General features: G+C 43.3%; 1 protein-coding gene across 1 annotated transcript; it reads right to left on the minus strand.

Annotated features, from left to right (window-relative positions):
• Nucleotides 1–636: 636 nt before the first annotated feature.
• On the minus strand, nucleotides 637–16,468 carry LOC124789422 (mucin-5AC-like). The gene is made up of 2 exons (XM_047256767.1): nucleotides 14,224–16,468; nucleotides 637–1,027 (listed from the first exon to the last, which is right to left on the minus strand). Exon 1 carries the CDS (start codon nucleotides 16,066–16,068, stop codon nucleotides 14,248–14,250), a length of 1,821 nt encoding a protein of 606 aa, XP_047112723.1. The 5' UTR covers nucleotides 16,069–16,468; the 3' UTR covers nucleotides 637–1,027; nucleotides 14,224–14,247.
• Between the last annotated feature and the right edge of the window lie 9,185 nt (nucleotides 16,469–25,653).

Here is a 25,653-nt window from a genome sequence, read left to right on the forward strand (position 1 = left end):
TAAATTTACAAGAAATTTCTGAGAAATCTGCTTGTATCAAACATAAGTCCTTACTGTCCGAGGAAGAAGTTTCTGATAATATACGTTTGGAACACAGCACTGCATGGCAGTGAAACACTGTGGGAAAACAGGAACAAAAGAGATTAGAAGCATTTGAGATGTGGTGCTACGAACAGTGTTGAAAATTAGGTGTACAATGAGGAGGTTCTCCGTAGAATGGGCGAGGAAAGGAATATGTGGAAAATAGAAGAACGGACAGGATGATAGGATATCTGTTAAGACATAAGGGAATAATATATGTGGTTCTTGAGGGAGCTGTAGGGAGTAAAAACTACAGAGGAAATCAGAGATTGGAATGCAGCCAGCAAATAAGTGAGGACTTTAGTTCTAATTGCTACTCTGAGATGGAAAGATTGGCACAGGAGAGGATTTCGGCGTGGACAGCATCAAACCAGTCGGAAGACTGATGAGTCAAAAAAGAAAACACGAAGGTGGAATTGGGTGGTTGGGGCAGTAAAACTTAACTGTTTGGAAAATTACGTGTTGCTAAGATCCACACTATTGAGCATACACCAGTTACATGTGAACCTGTAAAGTACGAAAATAATGCTAGGAAAAATAAAGATAGTTGTTTGCTACCTAAATTACAGAAACATACATTTTTATTTTTGATTGTTTTTTAGGAAAAAAATCGTCACATAATACTGAGTGAGAGTTTGTGCACACGTGGGTGGTATCACCATTCCTCGCGGCAGCGGCCGGCGCCGTGCCGCTTGCCGCCGAGGCAGACCTCGCCCGGGTCCACGATGCGGTCCGGCGCGCGAATGATGTGTCCCTCGCGCACGTCCTCCTTGCGAAGCTGCCCCACCTGCAGCACCTTGGCGCGCCGCGCCTGCGCAGCCTGGCCCGGGGCTCGCACCAGCACGCGCCTCACAGCGTCCACGCTGGGTGGCAGCACCGTCAGCAGCAACAGCAACGACGCGAACGCGAGCGCCGCGGTGGCCGTCCCGCGCATGACGCTGCAGGCCTGTAAACAGTGGAAAGTGGCACAGGTGACGCGAATTATTATTTGAAAATAATGTCTTAAAAGTTTTTACTTCTCTCTGAGCTATAATTTACACTACTGGCCATTAAAATTGCTACACCACGAAGATGATGTGCTACAGACGCGAAATTTAACCGACAGGAAGAAGAAGCTGTGATACCAACACCCAGGCGATCATTGTAGGCAAAACCACCCCTTCTTCCGCCTCCTTGATTTCTATCTCACCATCTATGGCCGTCCTATCGCCCTCACCCCCACCTTTAAGTACCTTGGCGTCACCCTCGACCGTCGACTCTCCGGACAATCCAAACCAAGGCACGCTCCCGACTCCATCTCCTCTTCCTGTTTTTCCTCCTTTGGGCACCCTCCCTCCCTTCTCTCCCTCGTCCCTCCCTCCTCCATTTCTCCCCACTCCTCCCCCGGGCTTCCCCTCCACTGTCCATCTCCTCCTCCCCCCATCTTCTCAGCCATTGGCATCCTTATACTCCCCTCTCCCCCACCTCACCCTTATTCACCTCTTGGCAGGTCCCCGGACTCGCACACGCTAAGTGGACATTCGTGCGCCGGAGATCATCGCCATCAGTCTCTCGTGTGTGCTGTCGTGTTTAGTGTTCAGTGTTCACCGTCACACTCCATAGTTCACCAGTGCTGTCGACATCTTCAGTGTTTGTGCTTCGTGTCAACAGTTTGTAGTGTGGATTGTCATCGAGTGTGAACGGCTTCATGTTTTTTTTTATGTTCATGTGTCTACTGCATTTTCCCCGCCGTTTTGTTCCAACTCATGTGTCTTCTCTGTTTTTATCATTGTACTATATTTGGCTGAAGTGCGGCGTATTGTGCTGCTGCCAGCCTACCTGTTCTACAGGTTTTAAAATCACAATAAAGAAAAAAGAAAAAAAGTAGCTGTGATATGCAAATGATTAGCTGTTCAGAACATTCACACAAGATTGACGCCAGTGGCAACACCTACAACGTACTGACATGAGGAAAGTTTACAAACAATTTCTCATACACAAACAGCAGCTGACCGGCGTTGCCTGGTAAAACGTTGTTGTGATACCTCGTGTAAGGAGGAGAAATGCGTACCAACACGTTTCCGACGTTGATAAAGGTCGGATTGTATCCTATCGCGATTGCGGTTTATCGTATCGCGACATTGCTGCTCGTGTTGGCCGAGATCCAATGACTGTGAGCAGAATATGGAATCGGTTGGTTGAGGAGAGTAATACGGAACGCCGTGCTGGATCCCAACGGCCTCGTATCACTAGCAGTTGAGATAACAGGCATCTTATCCACATGGCTGTAACGGATCGTGCAGCCACGTCTCGATTCCAGAGTCAACAAATGGTTACGTTTGCAAGACATCAACCATCTGCACGAACAGTTCGACGACGTTTGCAGCAGTATGGACTATGAGCTCAGAGACCATGACTGCGGTTATCCTTGACGCTGCATCCCAGACACCACCACCTGCGATGGTGTACTCAACGACGAACCTGGGTGCACGAATGGGAAAATGTCATTTTTTCGGATGAATCCAAGTTCTGTTTACAGCATCATGATGGTCACAACCGTGTTTGGCGATATCGCGGCGAACGCGCATTGGAAGCGTGTATTCCTCATCGCCATACTGGCGTATCACCCGGCGTTATGGTATGGGGTGCCATTGGTTACACGTCTCGGTCACCTCTTGTTCACACTGACCGCACTTTGAACGGTGGACATTACATTTCAGATGTGTAACGACCTGTGGCTCTACCCTTCATTCGATCCCTGCGAAACCCTACATTTCAGCAGGATAATGCACGGCCTCATGTTGCAGGTCCTGTACGGGCCTTCCTAGATACAGAAAATGTTCGACTGCTGCCCTGGCCAGCACATCCTCCACATCTCTCACCAACTGAAAACGTCTGGTCAATGGTGGTCGAGCAACTGCCTTGTCACAATACGCCACTCACTACTCTTGATGAACTGCGGTATCATGATGAAGCTGCATGGGCAGCTGTACCTGTACACGCCATCCAAGCTCTGTTCGACCCATTGCCCAGGCGTATCAAGGCCTATGGGACTTAACATCTGAGGTCATCAGTTCCCTAGACTTAGAACTACTTAAAGCTAACTAACCTAAGGACATCTCACACATCCATGCCCGAGGCAGGATTCGAACCTGCGACCCACCCTCAAAATGGTTCAAATGAATCTAAGCACTATGGGACCTAACATCTGAGGTCATCAGTCCCCTAGAACTTAGAACTACTTAAACCTAACTAACCTAAGGACATCACACACATCCATGCCCGAGGCAGGATTCGAACCTGCGACCGTAGCGGTCGCGCGGTTCCAGACTGTAGCGCCTAGAACCTCTCGGCCACCTCGACCGGCGCTGCTCTTCAGTGCAGATGCACCACAGGCTCAACTCTTACGGGAATCGGGGAAATGCTGTGATTAACAAGGATAAGGGGAAAGGAACACTACATTAGTAGTGTGTGGATAAGATGAAAATCTGTGTGTGACGGGAGGCGTGCTAGAGTAGTACATGCAGTTGTGATGCCCACATCGCGATGCGACGAGCACTTGCATTTTAAATGGACCTTCTCCTAAGGAGGAAAAGTCAAGACGAAGAGAGAATACCCGAAGCAGCCACACCCGCATTGTTGCACATGGTTTGGGAGACGAGGTAAATATCAAGCTGTTCACCAAAACTCAAAGGAATTTATCTTCAATGAACGTTCCAGAAATGCCACAAAGTCTCTTAACGCGCATGCATCCACGCCTGCGTGCATTTCTAGGCTTTCAAATCCTGTTTCGGCTAAAAGTGCATTAGCACAACTACATCAGCTCTAAACAATTCGCATTATCTCTCTCCCTAACCACCATATCTGGAGATCTATACTAGGACGTCGTCATCGAGAGAGAGTTAGCACGTTTGTAAAAATTTAAAATAATTACATAATTTTGTAAGTTCTGTATTATACTAATTGTTGTCTTTCTCTGTTTCATGAGAGTGATACTATATTATCGCAACGAGGATGGAAATCACACGATGTGCAAAAGATTAAACACAATCAGTTGGGGAATTAATTCCGGGAGGAGCGAGAAAAACCAACGAAAAGGCAGGAAAGTACACGATCCATTGCGTACGTGACTGCGCTTCGTAGCGTCTCTGTCAACAGTGATCGTAGTACCTTTCCTAATTCAATCCCCAGCATTCGCATAACATACGTAGACATTTGGATAGAAAATTAATTTTGAGGAGGGAAACCTGTGCATGCAATTGAGTTACGCCGAAAATGTATTTTGATACATGTTAGCGAGGCACCGTTGAATAGATTTCGTAGTGGTATCTTCACTATTACAAACAGAATATTTGATTTTCAGAAGTATTCTTTATTTTGTAATTTTTTTAAATTATCAAAAAATGAGTACACAAAATAGGCACATTATTGCCAATCAATTGCTGGATAGCCTGGCACAAGATGTCGCCGACATGGACATTGCAACAAATGAAATCGAAACAGAACATGTCGGTAGCAGTGATAACGACCAGTTACATTTGTCAATTGACATGGATACATATCACAGGAACATTATCATTCGAAATGATACTATGATGGCAACAGATGTGACAGGGTCACGGTTTTCTCCAGGGAAGATTTTTTTCTCTTGGCGAAAATGTATCGCGCGTCAGCGCGGACATGTTAAATCTTTCTTTACCTGCTACACTTACGCCTAGTGCAAACGTGATTGGACAGCGTGCATTTCGCACACCGGAAACCCCGAACAAGATGCAAATGCTACAACAGTTATGTAAACAAAGCTTCAGTGATTTCAATAACGACTTTAAGGAAGAACAAAAACATTCAAACAAAGTATTGATGAAAAATTTAATAGTTTTTTCAAAACAACAGACATACACAAAAGGAATAACTTGGAGAGCAAAAGCGAGACCTTGATGCTTTCAAAACCGACATAGAACAACAGTTCAATGACTTGACAAATGAATTACCGGATAATCATGTAGGTATGGGGGAAATCCTAAACACACAATTTCTCACCGATATGTCACAAAATATAAATAATTTAAGCCAAAAACTGCCATCAGTAGGCGATACTTAAGAGCAGCCGGCCGCGGTGGCCATGCGGTTCTAGGCGCTGTAGTCCGGAACCGCGCGACTGCTACGGTCGCAGGTTCGAATCCTGCCTCGGGCATGGATGTGTGTGATGTTCTTAGGTTCGTTAGGTTTAAGTAGTTCTAAGTTCTAGGGGACTGATGACCTCAGATGTTAAGTCCCATAGTGCTCAGAGCCATTTGAACCATTTTTGAACACAAGAGCACTTCACGGAAAAGGTGAAAGACGTATCTGAGGCTCAGACAAAAGTGCCACAGGAGCAGTCACAATTGTAAGAGAATGTAAACACAGTCGCAGGTACCGTTGACGGGTTGCAAAAAGCGTACAAAGGTCTACCTGAGAAGTTGAAACACCTGTCGTTGCAACTGGGTAGCATAATATTAAGTACTCAGTTCATGAGAAAGCAGCAAGAGAGGATAGATAAAGACATTAAGGAAGTAAAGGAAGATAATACACTGGCGTAGGAGGTAGTCCAGGAAAACATGGTTTATATAGACGTGATTCAGAAATCGATGTATATCAGAGATTGAAAGCAGTGGAGGAAAAATTGCGGACTAACGTCGTTAGTAACACTGAAAAGGAAAGGGAACATTCAACCCCAGGCTATAAGATGTTAACAGACGAGACAGATCATCCATCCGCACTTGAACCCTAACCTGTCAGGTCTAGAAGAGCGTAGCGTTCCAAAAGGTTGGAAAAGGGCACAGGTCATCCCCGTTTTCAAGAAGGTTTAAATTGGTTCAAATGGCTCTGAGCACTATGAGACTTAACATCTCAGATCATCAGTCCCCTAGAACTTAGAACTACTTAAACCTAACTAACCTAAGGACATCACACACATCCATTCCCGAGGCAGGATTCGAACCTGCGACCGTAGCAGTCCCGTGGTTCCGGACTGTAGCGCCTGGAACCGCATGGCCACCGCGGCCGGCCTTTCAAGAAGGGACGTCGAATAGATGCGCTCTACAGCACGAATAAATACGCCTGCACTGACTTTTAAAGCAAAAGAGAGAACACCGAACTCATAGCTTCTGCCCCTGTATAAAAAGCACTGTACTTAACGGCTCTCTTCATGTTATGGTTCGAAATGGTTCAAATTGCTCTGAGCACTATGGGACTTAACTTCTGAGGTCATCAGTCCCCTAGAACTTAGAACTACCTAAACCTAACTAACCTAAGAACATCACACACATCCATGCCCGAGGCAGGATTCGAACCTACGACCGTAGCGGTCGCGCGGTTCCAGACTGTAACGCCTAGAACCGCTCGGCCACTCCGGCCGGCAGGGTTTTGTTGATTAAAGATAAAACACAACAGAAATACTACGTTAAGACGAGTAAAACTATGGAGTAACTACAGCAGTACATTCTCACAGTGTTTGGAGACACTATGGTGTCTCCAACTGCCTTAGTAAGAAATCACTTATTGTTACTATCCAAATTTAAGAAGGGAAGCTCTGCAGGTAATACGGAAATGTATAGTGTGCCAGAAGGCTAAGCATACAAATAAGTCAAAACTAATTGAAATACACCCGATAATGCCTGAAATACCCTTGGAGATAGCTTCCTAGGACGCGATTTGACGATCTCACAAGGGAAAGGGGGTGTAAGATACGTTGTTGCTCTATACGACATTTTCTGCAAGTACGTCAAATAATATGCTGTGCGGTCAGTGACTGGGGGCACCATCATCATAAGAATGACTGCGGATTATCTACCAATAGTAGGCAAGCCAGAAATACTGATAACGGGCAATGTATCATACTTTACAGGCAACCGTTAGAAAGAGTTCGTGAATACTCACAACATTAGACATACGCTTGTATCCAGATTTCACCCAGATGTAAGTCCCAGAGTGATGATATTTAAGGAATTTAACAGGTTTATCTGGACTTTCACCTCCCATAAACACACAAAGTGGATCGATACGTAACTTCAAGTTATGAACAATATCCCACATAGCACAAACGGTTTTACATGTACGGAATTGCTGTTTGACAAAAGAGAAACAGACGATTGGGAAAACCTCTATCCAAGGTCCCTATAAAGGAAGCATCGCTTGAGGAGAAAATACGTCGGGCACTGGTTAGCATTGACGAAAGGCCAGAATACAGAAAACAATTGTATCCTAAGAAATTAGGATGCACTGTACAACACCATGTAGGAGAAAAAGTACTCCTCAGGACTCAGCCAAAATCGACAAAGGATGGTAATTTGATTCGGAAGTGGCAACTGCTGTACACAGGGCCATTCGTTATATCAAGAGTCCCTCATCCAGGAGCCTAAAAGTTAGTATACTTAAGCAGTGGTAAGAAAAAAGGACTCTATCCACACAAAGATTTACGTGAATTTCGGCACTAAACAGAATTTGAAACTGATCAAGCACGGCTTGGAGTTATGTGTGTAAATGTATACAAGAGACGACACTCTATCCACTTCAATATACTTATTACGATTGATGTTTAGTCTTAAGGAATGAATTTTTTTGCCATTTTGATGTGTGTTGCCTTACTACTAAGTAAGATTTAATTATGCAAGATTTTCATAGTGTGTTTACGGGCCAGATAAGCTCAGAAAATATTACCCTCGCTGAGGGCGAGAAATTATTCAACTTGACACCGGACCGTTTAAACACACAGAAGGCGTGCGATTGATATGCAGCACGTGGGAGTGGCGAAGTGGAGAGAGAACAGAACTGCGCGCGCGCAGTAGCTAGCTTTAAGGTTGACAACCTTCGCGCATGCGGGCTGTACAGCGTAGGCCGACGGATCGCCGCCATACGACGATAGCTTGGCAAAGAAACGCCAAGTAGTCTACACTTATAGAAACCTTATGGGTTGACTAGTAATGAAATAAAACGTCTACACTACAGAAGAAAACTAAGATTAAGAAATTAGGAAGAACTAAGCTAAGGAATATATATATATAAGGGTATATATATAAGGGTATATATATATAAGGGTATATATATATATAAGGGTGAGTCAAATGAAAACCTTAAATTTGTAATAACAAATCGAAATTTCGCGCCGTTATCCTGTAAGTTGGTAAACGTGCTACAAACAGCGTGGCGTGCATAATGGCCTGTAGATGGCAGCATAGTGCAGATGCACACTTACCGTCGTGGTATCAGTATAAAGATGGCCGCCCCACTTGTGACTTGCACCAGGGAAGAAAAGTGTTCTGTTATTCGGTTTTTGTGTAGCGAAGGTGTGAAACCTATTGAAATTAATCGACGAATGAAGGTTCAGTACGGTGATGCATATTTGTCACAGCAGCAAGTCTACGAATGGAGTAGGAAGTTTGCAAATGGTGTAACTTCAGTGGAAGATGCTCCTCGTCCCAGTCAGGCAAAACGAGTTGTGACTCCACAGAACATTGCAGCAGTTGAAGCCATAGTGAAGGAAATCAGCCGAGTGATACTCAATGACATTGCAGCATGTTTACAGATTAGCCATGGGTCAGCACACTACATTGTGCATGATGTGCTCCAGATTCACAAAGTGTCTGCAAGATGGGTGCCACCTCAGCTGACTCCTGAAATGAGAGAACGACGTGTTGATGCTTGTGAAGTACTTCTTCGGCGCTTCGAACGAGAAGGTGACGGCTTCCTTGCAAGAATCGTTACTGGGGACGAAACCTGGGTTCACTTCCACCAACCGGAAACGAAGAGAGCAAGCAAGGAATGGCGTCATTCCTCATCACCAAAACCATGACAGTTTCGAACAGAACCATCAGCAGGGAAGGTTATCCTGACTCTCTTTTGGGACGAAAAAGGCGTCATTTTGGAGCATTACATGCTTAGAGGGACCACTGTCAGCAGGGCCTCATACACAGATCTCCTAAAAAATCGACTGCGGCATGCAATCAAATCATAGCACGTGGATTGCTGTCAGCAGTGTCCTTTTGCAACATGACAATGCAAGGCCCCACACTGCCCGTACAATAGTTGCAACAATCACAGACCTGCATTTTGAGTGTCTTCCTCATCCACATACTCACCAGACCTTGCCCCAAGTGATTTCCATATGTTTGGACCACTCAAACACGAAATGGGAGGGAAAAAGTTCCGTTCTGATGAAGAGGTACGCCACGCGGTGCATGAGTGGTTGCGCGGACTACCAAAAGAATTTTTTTCTAAAGGAATTTAGGCACTTTGTAAGCGCTGGAGGACTTGCATTGAGCGTGGGGGAGATTATGTTGAAAAGTGATACAGCTTTTTACCACTTCTGCACAACAAATAATATTTAAAAACATATTTATGGTTTTCATTTGACTCACCATCATATATATATATATATATATATATATATATATATATATATATATATAGAGAGAGAGAGAGAGAGAGAGAGAGAGAGAGAGAGAGAGAGAGAGAGCGAAAGGAGTTATTTACATGAGGAATGAAGGGACATATACTAAGTCTTGAATGTACTACGAGAGATAGGATGTGCCCCGCCAACAACAACACTTTTCTTTCGAGGTGAAAAAACTAAGTCAAAACGACAACCGTAGTACGAACAAGTGCGCTCTTACAACTCATAAAAACTGATAAAGAATGAACTGCGTACTGATAGAAACCGAACATATGAATACTGACAACGATGCAAAGTCAGGCCCTGGGTAAAACAGGAAACACAGTAGTTGGGTGTTTGGTACCAAAACATAAGGGCCGTACCGAAAATAAATAATCGTATGTATAAAAGTACGTGTGAGTGTGATAGTGTGAATGTGTGCATGAAAGAGCTACAGTAAGCCAGATGTATAAAAATGTTGAACTTAGGTCTTTTGCTACCAAATTAAGAGAGCTCAGACCAAGCACTAGAAGTCCGTGTGACTCAGAAGAGCGCCAAGCAAGAGTTATTACCGTGCATTTGCGCACGAACACAAGTTGTTTCAACATTGTTTTACACTTGTCCATTGGCACAATTCTGGCAGAAATATATTCACGCACATCATAATACACAAGAGTGATATCATGTAGCAAAAAGAAGTTTACGTCACCGGCATTGAAGTATACTGTTTACAACAGATGACGACAGTTGTATAACACAATATTCTTCTGTCAGAATGTATCGGTAGGTAGTAAGTGGATTAACACGAGTAGATAGACATGAAATCATGTACTCAATAGTTTTCTCGTGATGATGAAGGACTGCAGTAGTAGAGTAAAAATGAATGCATCTTCCTGTCCATAACATTTCCTGTAGACCAGTAAGAAACATCCCACTAAACTTGGCAAAGGCGTAGCTAAACGTAGTTATGTAGGTTTACAGCGTTTTCTTGTTGTGAAGCTTCTTTCCTCGGCATTTGTAACGAGGGATACTCCCGTCAGGTACGATGTATAAACACAAATCTAATGCACGTCGTGAGATAACGTTGTATGCAAATATTTTGTCAATTCTGGAAAATGAGACTGAAAAAAAATAACAGCCTGATAAATGTTAAAGTAAACTGAGATTATGATTATAGATTGTTCACAAATGAACATTCAAAGAGGTAATGCCCGAGAGGAAAATGTGATAAAAATGGTAATGTAAAACTCGAAAAATGTTACGTGACATAAAATCACAAGAAATGTATGTAATATTAACTGTCTCGTATGGATAATTTCTCTACAGTGTTTATGCAAATTTTTGTACAATATTTATGTACAGACACGTAAATTTCATATGAGTTGGGTTGGTCGGGGAGGAAACTAGACAGTGTGGTCATCGGTTTCATCGGATTGCGGAAAGACGGCGAAGGAAATCGGCAATTCCCTTTCAAATAAACCATCCCGGCATCCGCCTGGAGTGATCTGGGGAAATCACGGAAAACCTAAATCAGGATGGTCGGACGCGGGATTGAATCGTCGTCCTCCCGAATGCGAGTCCAGTGTGCTAGCTACTGCACCACCTCGCTCGGTAAATGTCATATGAAAATGTATATGTGCGGAGTAATAAATACGCAAACCTGGCGTGTCAATATATTTTAAAATGTAAAGACCTAGGCTATCGTAACAATGATGAAACGTAAAAACTACGTATTTGACGCAGTATCAGGCGGAATATGTTTTCCAGGACTGCATATATGAACTAATAACTGTAAATGTGCTACGAACATTTTGTGAAGGTTTGACACACGTAATTCCGTGTGTTCCCGTAAAAAAAAAAATAAAAATAAAAAAAAACGTGTTTAAGTGCTGGGCGGTAACGAACATTCATATCCTCAGTGGACTCGGGTATCAACAAGACATTCTACCACTGAGAGAATATGGAAACGAATAAAGGCATTGGAGAGTTACCTTGAACCCATTCAGATGTCTTCGGGATGCTGATAGCGTGAGCCTGGTTCAACGACTGAAACATGTGGCTAAGACAAGAACAAATGCCTGGGCCGTAAATCATGAACCTCCTCGCTTCGGCATCGATGGTTCCAACATACAAACCCTCAGCACATCACGTTGCAGCAGTAGGTTGAACACTTTTATTTACTTTGTGTAAATAATTGAAATTGTAGCACACTCATGGACAGCTCAACAAACTACAGCGTTAACAAACTCAAGTCAGCGCCCAGCACATGTCACGTGTGGTGCACGCGCTAAACAATGCCGCAATAGCAGCTATTAGATTTCAGAAATCAAACTACAGACTCTTAATTCGAATGTGCCTGTTGATGCAACCTTTAAAACTTTTGTAAGTAGTGGTAGTAATAATTTGTTAAGTGTACATTAAACAAAATTAGATATGTATGTTATGTAATGACACGTTCTGGGAGCAACCGAGGTAAACTTGGCCACGAATAAAGGTCTCAGTACCCAGATGCCCCAAGAGTTTAAAGTACAAGAAAGGTGCAATTATTGTAATGCACCACCACTATGTACTGACGTCCAGTGATATGGATCACGCCAGTATTCAGGGGAGGGGAGGGGGCAGTTGTCAAGGTTCCTTAGATGGCTTACACGTATAAATATTTGCAATGATTCTTATTCGCGCTGTCCTCGTAAGGCAAAGATATCGTGGGGAGGTGCGATTCTATCTGAGTAATCTGACAAAAAATTTAAAGCTATACTATCAATTTTTATATACCTTAATTGTTTTTTTTTCTCGCCGATCTCGTTGGTGCGATAAAGAAGTATGTACTTGAACTCTCTCACTATTGTGTCAATTAAAAGTTATAATATATGGAAGTCGCAAGTTTTCATTCTTCTACCGAGCTACGCCCTAATGTCCACATCCTGATGCGATGAGGACTTGCATTTTTAAATGGACCTTTAAGGAGAAGAAGTCATGACGAAGAGAGAATAGCCGACGCAGCAACGACGGCATTGTTGTACATCGTTGGGGACATGAGGTAAATATCAAGCCGTACACCAAAATTCAAATGAATTTATCTTCCAGAACGGCCACAAAGTTTCTTAGCCTGCACGCATCCATACCTGCGTGCATTAGCATAACTACGTCAGCTCTGAACAGTTCACATTGTCTCGCTCCCGAACCACCATAGTGCGCTTGTTCACATGGATGTAGGCTGCAATAGTTATGCAAAGATGAAGAGGTTTGTATAGAGTGAATTAGTCATCCAGCTGCTTCAAAACAGTTTTTAGGACAGAAGAAGACAAAAACAACAACAAACCGCTGAGGACGCATAAGAAATAATTGTGATGCTAGAGCGTTTTAAATGTGAAGCACTGAAAACTGGAGACACCATCGTTCCATTACCCTACTCCCATTCTGCCAGTAACACCGAATCACTCTAAATGATGACATAAAAATCATAAGCAGAACATTGTGAAATAATTTCAGGGAACAATAGATAGCAGATAGTCAAGTAATGGTCAAGCGCAAATTTTCATATATATATATATATAATGAAATTACGGTCCAGCTAGCTAAACAAGTCAGTTTCAATCGATAAATGTCGGCGCCCCAGTTTGTTTTTCACATAAAAAAGCATACAAAGGCAATATGGTCGAGCCAAAAGTCTGTAAGAAACAAAAAAATCATATATCTATTCATCTGGTCATACATAATCAATCACGTGGAGCTGAAAACTATTCCTGAAACTTTTCAAACAAGTCTGCACTTGCGTACAATTATTGTTGTTACCATAAAACATTATTTTCCGACTAGGCAAGTAAGAAGTGCCAAACAACTTTTGTGAGTGAGGAGAGGTCGATTACATTCTGATCGGTTGCTTGTACAAGAAGCTGCACTCAGATACCAATTTTTTTCTTTTGTGAAGAGTCATAGACCTAGACCGCACGTTACTTTCAAACTGAGTGGCCGTACTGCCTATAAATGAACGAGGAGAAGTCGATTACATTATTCAAACTTTCTAAATATCCATTATAACATAATTTACATAAGTGGATTTAAATTTGCTGGTGCTTTACCAAACAAAGTTCTGTAAATGTCAGTTGTTTAGAAGAGGGTGGAAGGATTCGAAAATTAGCTTACGAGGACAAGGATATTTAAAGACTATTTGCTATATCATCTTGACTAGTATTCTATTCACATACACAAGTGTTTAACAACGTCCAGAAATGCTGGGCTGGTTCCAAATACCCGATTCAAACATACAGCGCGTAGTTTACACAATTTATTTATGGTAAACAGTATCTCTCCACAGCCTTTCCAGTTTCTCTACTCAAGTTCAATGAAGCGTCGGTGAGGTTACAAGGTCAGTATATATAAAAAATGTAAAATATAGGATAAAAAATGGAACCTCCGCGCCATAGGGACTAATGCAGGAAAAGACAAAGTTCTCTTTTCAGTCTCTTTAATTTTCACTATAGCTACACAATTTTATTATCTAATTAATTAAGTAACAAAAATGATTGCTAATTAATTATCCAACGTATTCAGTACTCGCGTAGTTAGATGTAATCGTAGAAAGTGGGGCGAGATATTATTAATATGATTAAAACCATTAACATCAAAATAAGTAAATTCATAAATCACATTCCGGATTGATAGCCTGTTCCGTAGACGTTGTTATAGCTGTATCGTTAAAGTACCGTCATAATCATTAACTGTTAACTCTGAGCTATGTTCTTTAAGCTTACCTGATGATATGCCACCTTGTCACATCATTCTGGATCCGGATCAAAATTAGGAGTAGTTCTCTCAGTCGAAGTTGTTGGAACAGCTGTAGTTGTCGGGGAAGCTGATGAAGTTGTTGTTTGTATAGTGGCAGCAGTGGTCGTAGGGGCTAAAGTAGTGCTCGTGGTGCTTGTTGTTGTAGGGGTAGTGGTGGTCGAGGTCGACGCCGGTGAAGTAGTAGCTGTAGTAGTTTGTAGTGTGGTAGAGGTGGTCGTTGGCACTGTAGCAATAGTTGTGGTCGTTTGCAGAGGGGTGGTGGTCGTCGGCAATGAAGTTGTAGTTGTCTGTAGGGTGGAAGTGAAGGTAGCTGGAGATGAAGCAGCATCTGCAGTTGCTGTTTGTTCGGTGGTGATTGTTGGTATCGAAGCTGCAGTCGTATTCTCAGATGTCACCTCTCCAACAGGTGACGTGGTCAGTGACGTAGCAGTGGCGGTCGGAGCTGACGGTTCTTCGGAGGAGACTGTAGAGGTCGTCGTCGTCGTAGTAGTAGTCCGTCTCCGCCTCTTTGTTGTTCTAGGGAGCCTGGTGCTCGTTATAGGAGCAGATGGAGTCGGGAAGGAACTTGATGCGGTGGAGAGCGTCTCCAGATCTGTTGCGTTTGCTGGCAGGGTTGTAGTTGCTGAAGGTCGGCTTATTCCACTCTCAGTACTTGCAGTAATTGTCGATGTAGCGCCGGATGCAATCGTTTGATGAGTTGTGTTGTTGTTCCCCGCAGCGGTTTGCGACGTGACTGTAACAAGCAACGAAGTGGAACCAGTGTCAGCAGCAGTTGCGATGCTCGGAGTCGACGTCTGTTCGGTGGGGACTGTAGTGGTGGTGGTGGTCGTCGTCGTCCGTCTTCTTCTTTTTGTTGTTCTAGGACGCCTGGTGCTCGTTATAGGAGCAGGTGGAGTCGGGAAGGAACTTCTTGATGCGGTGGTGAGCGTCTCAAGTTCTGTTACATTTGCTGGTAGGCTTGTGGTTCCTGAAGGTAGGCTTGTTCCACTCTCGGTACTTGCCGTAACTGCCGATGTGGCGTCTGATGCAGTGGTTTGATGAGTGGTGTTGTTGTTACCCGCAGCCGTTTGCGCCGTGGTTGTAGCTATTGGCGTGACAGTGCTTGTGAATCCCACTGTACTGGGTGACATCGTAGGTTTTTCAGTGTTCGCTGCTCCTGTGCCTGAAGTGGAAGTAGTTGTTACTGCCAGAGTACTAATTACGGTATTTCTCGCTGTGGTAGTTGTCAGTTGAGAAGCAGTTGTTCCAGCTGTAGAGGAAATCGCTTCCGTCGTAGTTATTGGGACTGAAGCAACGGTTGTCGTTGTAGACTTGGTGGTTCTAGACTCTGTCGTGGAGACTGGCGTGGAAGTAGTTGTAGGTGCTGCAGTTGTCGTTTGCTGACTGATCGTGGTAGTGGTAGCTGCTGGATTTGTTGGCGAGGAGTACTCCACTGTTGTTGTTGTTTTAAACGACGTAAGTGTTGTTTCTGGTGTTGTGCTCCTGACTGTAGTTCTTGGCGGTGTCAAATCAGTAGGAGTTGGCTGTGAAGCAGACTCGGTCGGCGGCCTTGTCTTAGGAACAAAAGTCGTGGTGGAAACTGTGTCACGATCAGTTGTTGCATGCTGTGTTGTAGCTGACTGAGTCACTTCTGCATTTTCGCACTCGTAGCAGAAGACGTAGTAACCGTAGGAAAGACACGGTCCTGGGACAACTACACCGTCTGGCATCATGTACATGCACATGATCGGCTGAGCAGACGCATACATGCTCAGAAGTAGGTTACACACCACAAGTATAACACACGTATTTACAACTGTGAAAACACTCATTTTTAAGTGATACTTCTGCCTTACTAACTTCTGTATAGATAACTAACGACGATGATTGGAGTCAACTGCGTCCACACTATAAATGATAACCACGTTACGGGAAACACACGTCGCAATACACAGTCTGGTAAAATTACCGTACATTCGGTCTGACCAAAGTCGGTAAGTTAACACGAACATTTCCACAAAATAAATCATTCCTCCTTAGACCATTGTCACAGAGTCGTCAACGACACTTCTGTTTAAGCGTACTAACACGCAAAACCTTATTCTTCAGATGCTGTGTTATCTGGTCTACTTTCACGCCGTCACCGCGCAAATAAAATCACAAACTATCTAGAAAAATTAAAACGTACAGTAAGGTAGTTTTGAAACGACACGACTGCTTCGAAAACTTTCGCTTGCTTCAGAGGAGGATGGTTGTTTATTCGGAACATCTTGGCACACTAAAGGTTTATCGGAAGAGCTGAACTTTAGCGATATTTTTTTTTCTTACTGACCCGCTTTCCTCTTTGAACGCACGATAACAAGAGAACTAACAGCTAATCTATTTGCAGCGCCAGAATCCTTTGAATTTTTATGGCCGTTATTTATTTTTAGTGCCGGCCGCGGTGGCCAAGCGGTTCTAGGCGCCTCAGTCCGGAACTGCGCGACTGCTACGGTCGCAGGTTCGAATCCTCCCTCGGGCATGGATGTGTGTGATGTCCTTAGGTTAATTAGGCTTAAGTAGTTCTAAGTTCTAGGGGACTGATGACCTCAGATGTTAAGCCCCATAGTGCTCAGAGCCATTATATTTTTAGCATTACGAGTGTATGTATCAGATAATTATTTTTATGATACAGCTTCTCTCATGGCTGATTGAATTTGTCAAGAATCCTGGTGACGTGCTCTCACGTAATTGCTAATCTGTGGGAATTTAATACACATTTCTAAAGACGGGTTGAAAGTGAGTGAAGTAAACGTGTAGATAATTTTATATAGCGTCTTCTAGACATAATTTGGCAACGAAAATTTCTCTATAAATTGTCAGCAGTAACAACTCCCTTGTTCAAATAACTGCCGAACTGTTGAAACCCCTCAGAATAGAGAGCACCATGTAGATCATAGAAATCATCAACATCTTAAAGAGTGGTGTCATCCCGTATTCGCAAAGGTAAATAAGTACACTAGAATACACTTCTCTAGAACATTTTTATGTTTGCTGAAGTTGTGGAGGAATCAAACTTATATCATACAAGTAAAAGATATCTGGAAATCTTCTTCCCTCTTTCACACTGTTCGTCCTGGCGTTCGCAGTCCGCTGTTTACGTGACTTGACAAATTGATTTTACTTTTATCTTTGTAGCTGGATGCCATTCTTATCATCCCTACGGAAAGGAAATCATGCACACCATCTGTCAGTGCATCGTGTAAACTTTGGTCTGTGTGTATTTTAACTGTTTGGGTGCTGCATTTTTCTGAGTTGGCGATTGGGAACCAATTCCACTTTTGATTCCACCGCGAGTATTCGATCCGGATCTGGCTCACCTCTCCGTCTCGTAAACTAGCGTCGTGCGCGTTAAGCTACACCAGCATGTCAAATGAATGCCTTCTCGTAAGTGAAAATCTGTTTTGATTAATCCCTGCCAAAGCCCATTATGGTGGAAAATGGATGTCACAAATCACTGAATTAATGGTAAGTACTTCTTGTACTAAATAAAGAAATCATTCGTGCGTGGAACGCTTCGAAGGTACATAATATACCTGAGTATTACGTAAACGGCCGGCCGGAGTGGCCGAGCGGTTCTAGGCGCTACAGTCTGGAACCGCGCGACCGCTACGGTCGCAGGTTCGAATCCTGCCTCGGGCATGGATGTGTGTGATGTCCTTATGTTAGTTAGGTTTAAGTAGTTCTAAGTTCTAGGGGACTGATGACCTCAGCAGTTAAGTCCCATAGTGCTCAGAACCATTTGAACCATTTTTTTATTACGTAAACATTATTATATACTCTTTTAATCTTGCTCAAATACGTGTGAGGAATCAGTTCCGATAATGGAGGCCTTCGATATAAATATTAGCGTACATCACCCAATCTCTCATTTTGCTCAAAATTTTCGTGAGTTACGTGACTAAAAATTTCTAGTATCTCAATTATTTTAACCATCAGGGATGTATTTCTATGGGCAGAGGACAATAGTGTAATTTGAAGAAAATTTTGAATCAGCGGAGGAACAAGTTAGCATCAGCTTGTCTGTCAGTAGGACTTAAACCCATTAATTTTGACAATTAATGCATTTCCAGTTATTGCAAGCTTGAACTGGTCCATAAATGCATAATTCAGTTCGTAGAGGATGAAAATTCACATGGTAGCTTCAGTTTTTCATTAAACTTCATTCGTAGACTGCTTTTGTAAATTTATGTTTTCCGTCGTCAATATTGTGTAATGGCATGAAGGCATTCTGACGCATCAATAGTAGTGGTAATGGAAATACAAATTTCCGAAGCAGGTCTGCGAATAAAGTTGAAAGTAAAACTGTCGTGTTCGGTGCATCTTCTTCGTCTATAAAATAACTTTGACCCGCAAATACGTCAGAGTAATGAAATCAAAATACCAGGACATCAAGTATACATTCCAGCTTCAGTAGTGCCATACACTGGATAAGTATACAGTACAGTGCAGTAATCGGCCCATTCTCACTTGAGTCATGTGCGATAGAAAAATGACTATCAGAACCAAAGGCAAAGTATAGGAAATCTGAAACTTCCTGGCAGATTAAAACTGTGTGCCGGACCGAGACTCGAACTCGGGACCTTTGCCTTTCGCGAGGAAGTGCTCTACCATCTGAGCTACCCGAGCATGACTCACGCCCCGCGTTCACCGCTTTACTTCTGCCAGTGCATCGTCTCCTACCTTCCAAATTTTGCAGAAGCTCTCCTGCGAACCTTGCAGAACTAGCACTCCTGAAAGAAAGGATATTGCGGAGACATGGCTTAGCCACAGCCTTGGGGATGTTTCCAGAATGAGACTTTCATTCTGCAGCGGAGAGTGCGCTGATATGAAACTTCCTGGCAGGTTAAAACTGTGCCGGACTGAGACTCGAACTCGGGACCTGTGTCTTTCGCGGGGAAGTGCTCTACCATCTGAGCTACGCAAGCACGACTCTCGTCCCGTCCTCACAGGAGTCGCCCCGTCCTCATAAAGAGTGTGGGGTAAATTAAAAAAATGAAAATTTCGTTAATCGTTGTTGTCTTTTACTTACAACATAATTTTCAAAGAGATATTGTTGTCTAAGTAAGATCATCAAACTGAAAATACTGAATATGATATTCATTGGGAAAAGTGACGTCTACCATTGAGACTTAAATTTTTAGGTTAAATTTAACTGAAAAACGTAAAACATTTATGGAATCTGGTACAAGAAATCAACGGAAACGATAATTATTTTTTCGAAAATTTTAAAATGTAAAGTAACTGCAACACTATATTCACAAATTAGGCACAGAGTTTCCCCCGCCCCTTCCCCCCCCCCCCCCCCCTTCTTGGTATTGCTGCGAGGGTTGAATGTGTTCCTACAAATGATCATTTCTCTCGTATCCCTTAACACGGGGTGAGTTACAAAGGACTTTACAACTTTGGAATTGTATAGAAATTTGTGAAGATAACGTATATAACGCTATTTACAATTTGTACAGAAACCAGATGGCAGTTATAAGAGTCGAGGGACATGAAAGGGAAGCAGTGGTTGGGAAGGGAGTAAGACAGGGTTGTAGCCTCTCCCCGATGTTGTTCAATCTGTATATTGAGCAAGCAGTAAAGGAAACAAAAGAAAAATTCGGAGTAGGTATTAAAATTCATGGAGAAGAAATAAAAACTTTGAGGTTCGCCGATGACATTGTAATTCTGTCAGAGACAGCAAAGGACTTGGAAGAGCAGTTGAATGGAATGGACAGTGTCTTGAAAGAAGGATATAAGATGAACGTCAACAAAAGCAAAACAAGGATAATGGAATGTAGTCTAATTAAGTCGGGTGATGCTGAGGGAATTAGATTAGGAAATGAGGCACTTAAAGCAGTTAAAGAGTTTTGCTATTTGGGGAGCAAAATAACTGATGATGGTCGAAGTAGAGAGGATATAAAATGTAGGCTGGCAATGGCAAGGAAAGCGTTCCTGAAGAAGAGAAATTTGTTAACATCCAGTATTGATTTAAGTGTCAGGAAGTCATTTCTGAAAGTATTCGTATGGAGTGTAGCCATGTATGGAAGTGAAACATGGACGATAAATAGTTTGGACAAGAAGAGAATAGAAGCTTTCGAAATGTGGTGCTATAGGAGAATGCTGAAGATTAGATGGGTAGGTCACATAACTAATGAGGAAGTATTGAATAGGATTGGGGAGAAGAGAAGTTTGTGGCACAACTTGACCAGAAGAAGGGATCGGTTGGTAGGACATGTTCTGAGGCATCAAGGGATCACCAATTTAGTATTGGAGGGCAGCGTGGAGGGTAAAAATCGTAGAGGGAGACCAAGAGATGAATACACTAAGCAGATTCAGAAGGATGTACGTTGCAGTAGGTACTGGGAGATGAAAAAGCTTGCACAGGATAGGGTAGCATGGAGAGCTGCATCAAACCAGTCTCAGGATTGAAGACCACAACAACAACAACAACGTATATAACGAGTAGAGATGGCATTTTGCAGCAAACAACCTCAAGTTAGAGCATCGCAGTGCATCAGTATCCAATCCGCCACCATGAGCGCCAGTGTAGTACACAGTTAAAATGGCTACTTTGAGTGGTGGGGAGCGTGCTCGCTGTGTGTTTTGGTTTCATGAAACGAACTCTCCCTGAAAAGTTTTTAATTCCACAGATCGATGGAGACGACCAAGATGGGATTGTTTACAACCAGCAAGACGGTGCACCACCCCATTTCGTGAGAGAACTTCGAGGTTTCCTCTTTAATCGCTTCACAGCGCGTTGGGTTGGCCGTGAAGGGCCAATCGCATGACCACCTCGCTCCCCAGACCTGACACCACTGGATTTCTCTCTCTGGGGTTTTGTTAAAATTCGTATGTCTGTTCCTCCCCTACCAAACAGTTTATGCGACCTGAAAAATCGAATCTACGCTGCCGTTGCCCAAGTTACTACCGATTTGCTGTTACGAGTGTGGGAAGAAATTGATTTACCACACGGCAAATGGTAGTCACATCGAACCAAAATGACACTTGAAACTTGAGGTTGTTTGCTACCAAATGACACACCTACCGATTCTGTAAGTTATCTCAATAAATTTCTACCTCATTCGAAAGTTGTAAAGTCCTTTTTGACTCACATTGTATTGGCCATACTCCCCGGGATACCCAGTATAACTGTTATAAAGTATTCTCCACTGGACGAGGTTGTCATCAAGTTTTGCCTCATAAATTGGGATTTGGAATCCACGGTACATCACTTCACCTGGCCCACCTAGGCGGCCACGGCGACACAGTCTTTATCCAGACGACGCGGCCAGCGGCGTTCGTGCTGTGCCTAGCACCGCGCCGAGGTGAGTTGGGGCCATGGAGGTATAAGGAGAGGAGATGCCATGACGTCACAAACTTGAAGCCGACAGAAACCGAGCTCCGCCATTGCAGTTTGGTCAGAACACTCGTTTCCGATTCTGCTACTGTGTAGAGCTGCTGAAGGTTTTTCCATTTTAAAATGCCGGTTTGCGTTGTTTACGGGTGTACTATCCGTTGGAATAGTGCTACCAAGTTAAAAGGAATCACGTTCCATGCGTAAGTGACCCCGTTCGTAAAATATTGTCGTTTATATTCGTGAGATGTGCGGCCTTGTTTACGTTTTGTGAAACTGTTTTCTTCTTATTTTATTTCAGATTTCCGATCAATGAAGCTCGTAGGGCTCTGGGGGTTCATACGCTTATTTTTCTTGACAAAGCACAAACGATGTTTGTATTTACAAATGAAATTTTGTATAAGTGTGTAAACGAGTAAGAAATATCATCCGGTATGCAAACTAGCATAGCCTTCGGGTTCTGCTTTCAGTTTACATCGACACAAATACAGTAAAAGGTGATTTGAGTTTGAAAAGAGCTTTGTACACTGTTATTTTCCATCATTCGAAGTTCGTATCCAAAAGAAACACTTAAGTTAACGAGACCAAATCAGTTGTATTGCTGGGGCAAAAACGCATTAAAAACAAAACGAAAACACCTGAAAAAGCTATTCTGACGCTGTGTTATGCATGTAAACATTGAAACACTCATCATCTGAAATTATTTCGCAGACATAACGTTAAATATGAAGAACACGCAATTCTAACAAGAGCTCTGTCACTGTTTTGACCAATCAAACATGGCGGCCCACCGGCTTCAAACAGACGTACAGCAGACGGTCATAGTGCCATCTCCCCTCCTTATACCTCCATGGTTGGGGCAGCACGGGGCGGTGGGTGTTCAGTTACCCGCTCCGCTCGCAACGCGTAACACTCATCTCAAACCACTCCCTGCGATCTTGGCGTCATTTTGACGTCACCCACACGAGAGACCCAGTGCAATGTCCACAATCGTTGCGTCAGCGCCGTATTTATTTTGGCATATTTAGCTGTTATGTATTATAAGTTACAGTAGGCGTTTTCAAGGCAACGGCATATTGAAAATGTATCACAAACAAGTCACATTTACCATTAAATGTCAGTTAATAACGTATCCACTATATAAGCCTTCAAACCGAGCGAGGTGCTACAGTGGCTAGCGCAATAGACTCGCTTTCAGGAGGACGACGGTTCAAACCCACGTCCGGCCATCCAGATTTAGGTTTTCTGTGATTTTCTAAATTGATCCAGGCAAATGTCGGGATGGTTCCCTTCAAAGAGCGTGGCCTTTATCCTTCCCCATCCTTGACAATCCGCGCTTGTGCACCGTCTCTAATGACCTCGTTGTCGACTGGTCTATAAACCAAATCTTCCTTCCTTCCCTCATATAGGTGTGTTGCAGTGTGACGCGACAGTAGCAGCAGAGGCAGCAAAGGCAAAACATTCAGCGCAGACAGCGATCTAAAAATCAAGAGTACATGGGAGTTAGGAGAGAGTGCTCAGAAGTGAAAAGCAGTCACACATATGTTCTTAGATCGTGAAGAAAAACGAGCGTATAACATTTTAGTAGCAAAATAGTTGCTCGACGATGCAGTGGAACGCCACTTCCGACTGGCTTGTAACGGAGACGTATCAGAAATTAATGAACTCCTCAAAGACAACATCCACAGCTCGTGGTCTTGCGGTAGCGTTCACGCTTCCCACGCATGGGGTCCCGGGTTCCATTCCCGGAGGGGTCAGGGATTTTCCCTGCCTCAAGATGAGTGGGTGTTGTTGTGTCGTCTTCATCATCATCATTCATCCTCATTACGGTCGGAGGAAGGCAATGGCAAACCACCTCCGCTATCACCTTGCCGGGTCTCCCGCATCGTCCCTACGTTCCTTGGAGTCTGGGACCGCATCATCAAAGACAACATAATACACTTGGTAGGTGTCGGCTGTTAGGCCAGAGCTGAGAGCTCCACTCTGAGGAACACGTTCACTGATTACTTCAACGAGCCGAATTTTAATCGTCGTTCACAGTAATGATCACTATAACAACAACATCCAACTCACTATAACTATGTTAAAGTCTCAGTACAGATATTATTTACAAATGTATTACACTGGACAGAACCAAAGACATTTCTTTTTACATGTTTCACTCATTTTTCTATCGGTTTCTATCCGAATGAACTCCTTTTACATTTAGTTCTTCAACTGGGCGCCAGTTATTGGGATACCAAACCGATAAGCTCCTCATCCTCTGAGGCAGATAAGCGGTCAGCTGACATTCCTGGTGAATGTGTCAATAATTAGACCGGAAGGATTACTTACTCTGGTGCTGCCTGTACGCGCGAAACAAATACTGCTGTCGGCTAGTAATCCCTGGTGCTCAGTTCCACTTCCTCCTCTCCTCCAACCATGCAAATTCCTGCACCGTGCGATACAGACTTCTCGTGAAGCACGCAAACTTTTCCCGCAGGTAGAGCCCACAGCAGCGCTGCCTTGTCCGCACTCTAAGAAAACAGTCTGGTATGTTTGTATTGTGCGAGTGAAGAGCGCAGTCTCACACGTGTTTTGTGCAGCATGTTGCGAGAAATTCCCGCAGCTAGGAAAACATAATGAGATGTCACTATGGGCAGTTGATGCCTCGAGGGTGAAGACAACTTGGAGACACTGGGTGGAAAACGATCTGGAAGTAAGTAACTGCGAGCTGTTGGGCTATGGTGCCGAGACTTTTGTAATCACGAGCAGCCGACAAAGGACTGACCGAGCTGTGTGGACTAGAACCGCTGATATTTTTAAAAATATCCGTAAACCAATACATCGATATGTAATATATCATCATTATCTGCTCTCTATACATCGAAGAAAAGTATCGATATATATACGAAATAAAAATCGATTTACGGGCTTATAAAAATATCGTCTGCGCATTATAAATACTCGTATAATGCCAACCTTAAAGCTGTATATTTAAGTACTGATATATTACAACAAGCTAGCAATCTACTTATCCATCTTAGAGAAAGACTTGAGATCCCTTATAACGCAGTATAGTAGCAATTCTGGTTGGCATGTATTTGACAAGTCCTTGGATGGCGCGGCTGCTCCCGCCGAAGGTTCGAGTCCTCCCTCGGGCATGGGTGTGTGTGTGTGTGTGTGTGTGTGTGTGTGTGTGTGTGTGTGTGGTCCTTAGCATAAACTAGTTTAAGTTAGTTTAAGTAGTGTTAAGTCTAGGGACCGATGACAGCAGTTTGGTCACTTAGGAATTAACGCACCAGCGACTGACAAGTCCTTGGTAGACTTCCGCTTCGCGATAATGGCTTTGCTAACAATGGTAAGTGCATGTGAGTGGCATAATAGAAGGCGTCCAATGTCTCCATCGTTCGGTTTCGTCACATATAGGATTTCTCCAGAACACTTCAAGTCGACTTCCCTGTTTTTTCATTTCTGCTAACGCCAGAAATCTAACAGCTATAGTGTCAAAATCGTTTGGTGAAGCCAAACGTTGCAGTTTCTGTTGGAAGCACCAAGCGTCGACCACGTCAGTATTTTCTCTCACACGTCTCCGTCCACTGCAATCCAATGTCATCATCTTTTTTAAGAATGTCGATGTATATAAATCGCACAGTAGTTGTGCTGAAAATTCTTCATATCGGAAATCTTGTAATTCCATTGATACTGCCATCCCAGAGCAACCGGACGAGGTGAAAGCTCATAAAGTAGTCAGACTTCTTCACACAGTGAAAGTAAAACGATGTTCTACTACAATTTCAAAAGAACAACTTCGAATATTTACCGAAAAATTGTGAAAAAAATTCAATGTAAAATAAAAATATCTGAACTCGGTACTCTCGTGTTGTTATCGACTTATCATCTGCTTAAACATTGCCGATATTTATCCATATCTATAGTAAAAGATATCGATAATTTGGCAACGACCTTAGTGTGAGCATAACAGACCAGGAGGCACTAGTGTCTTTCCCGATTCCTATCCCACCATGATAGTACCTTGGATCAATGAAAATGTGTG

This window comes from Schistocerca piceifrons, chromosome 3 (assembly GCF_021461385.2).
Source record: "Schistocerca piceifrons isolate TAMUIC-IGC-003096 chromosome 3, iqSchPice1.1, whole genome shotgun sequence".
Taxonomy (NCBI): Eukaryota; Metazoa; Arthropoda; class Insecta; order Orthoptera; family Acrididae; genus Schistocerca; species Schistocerca piceifrons.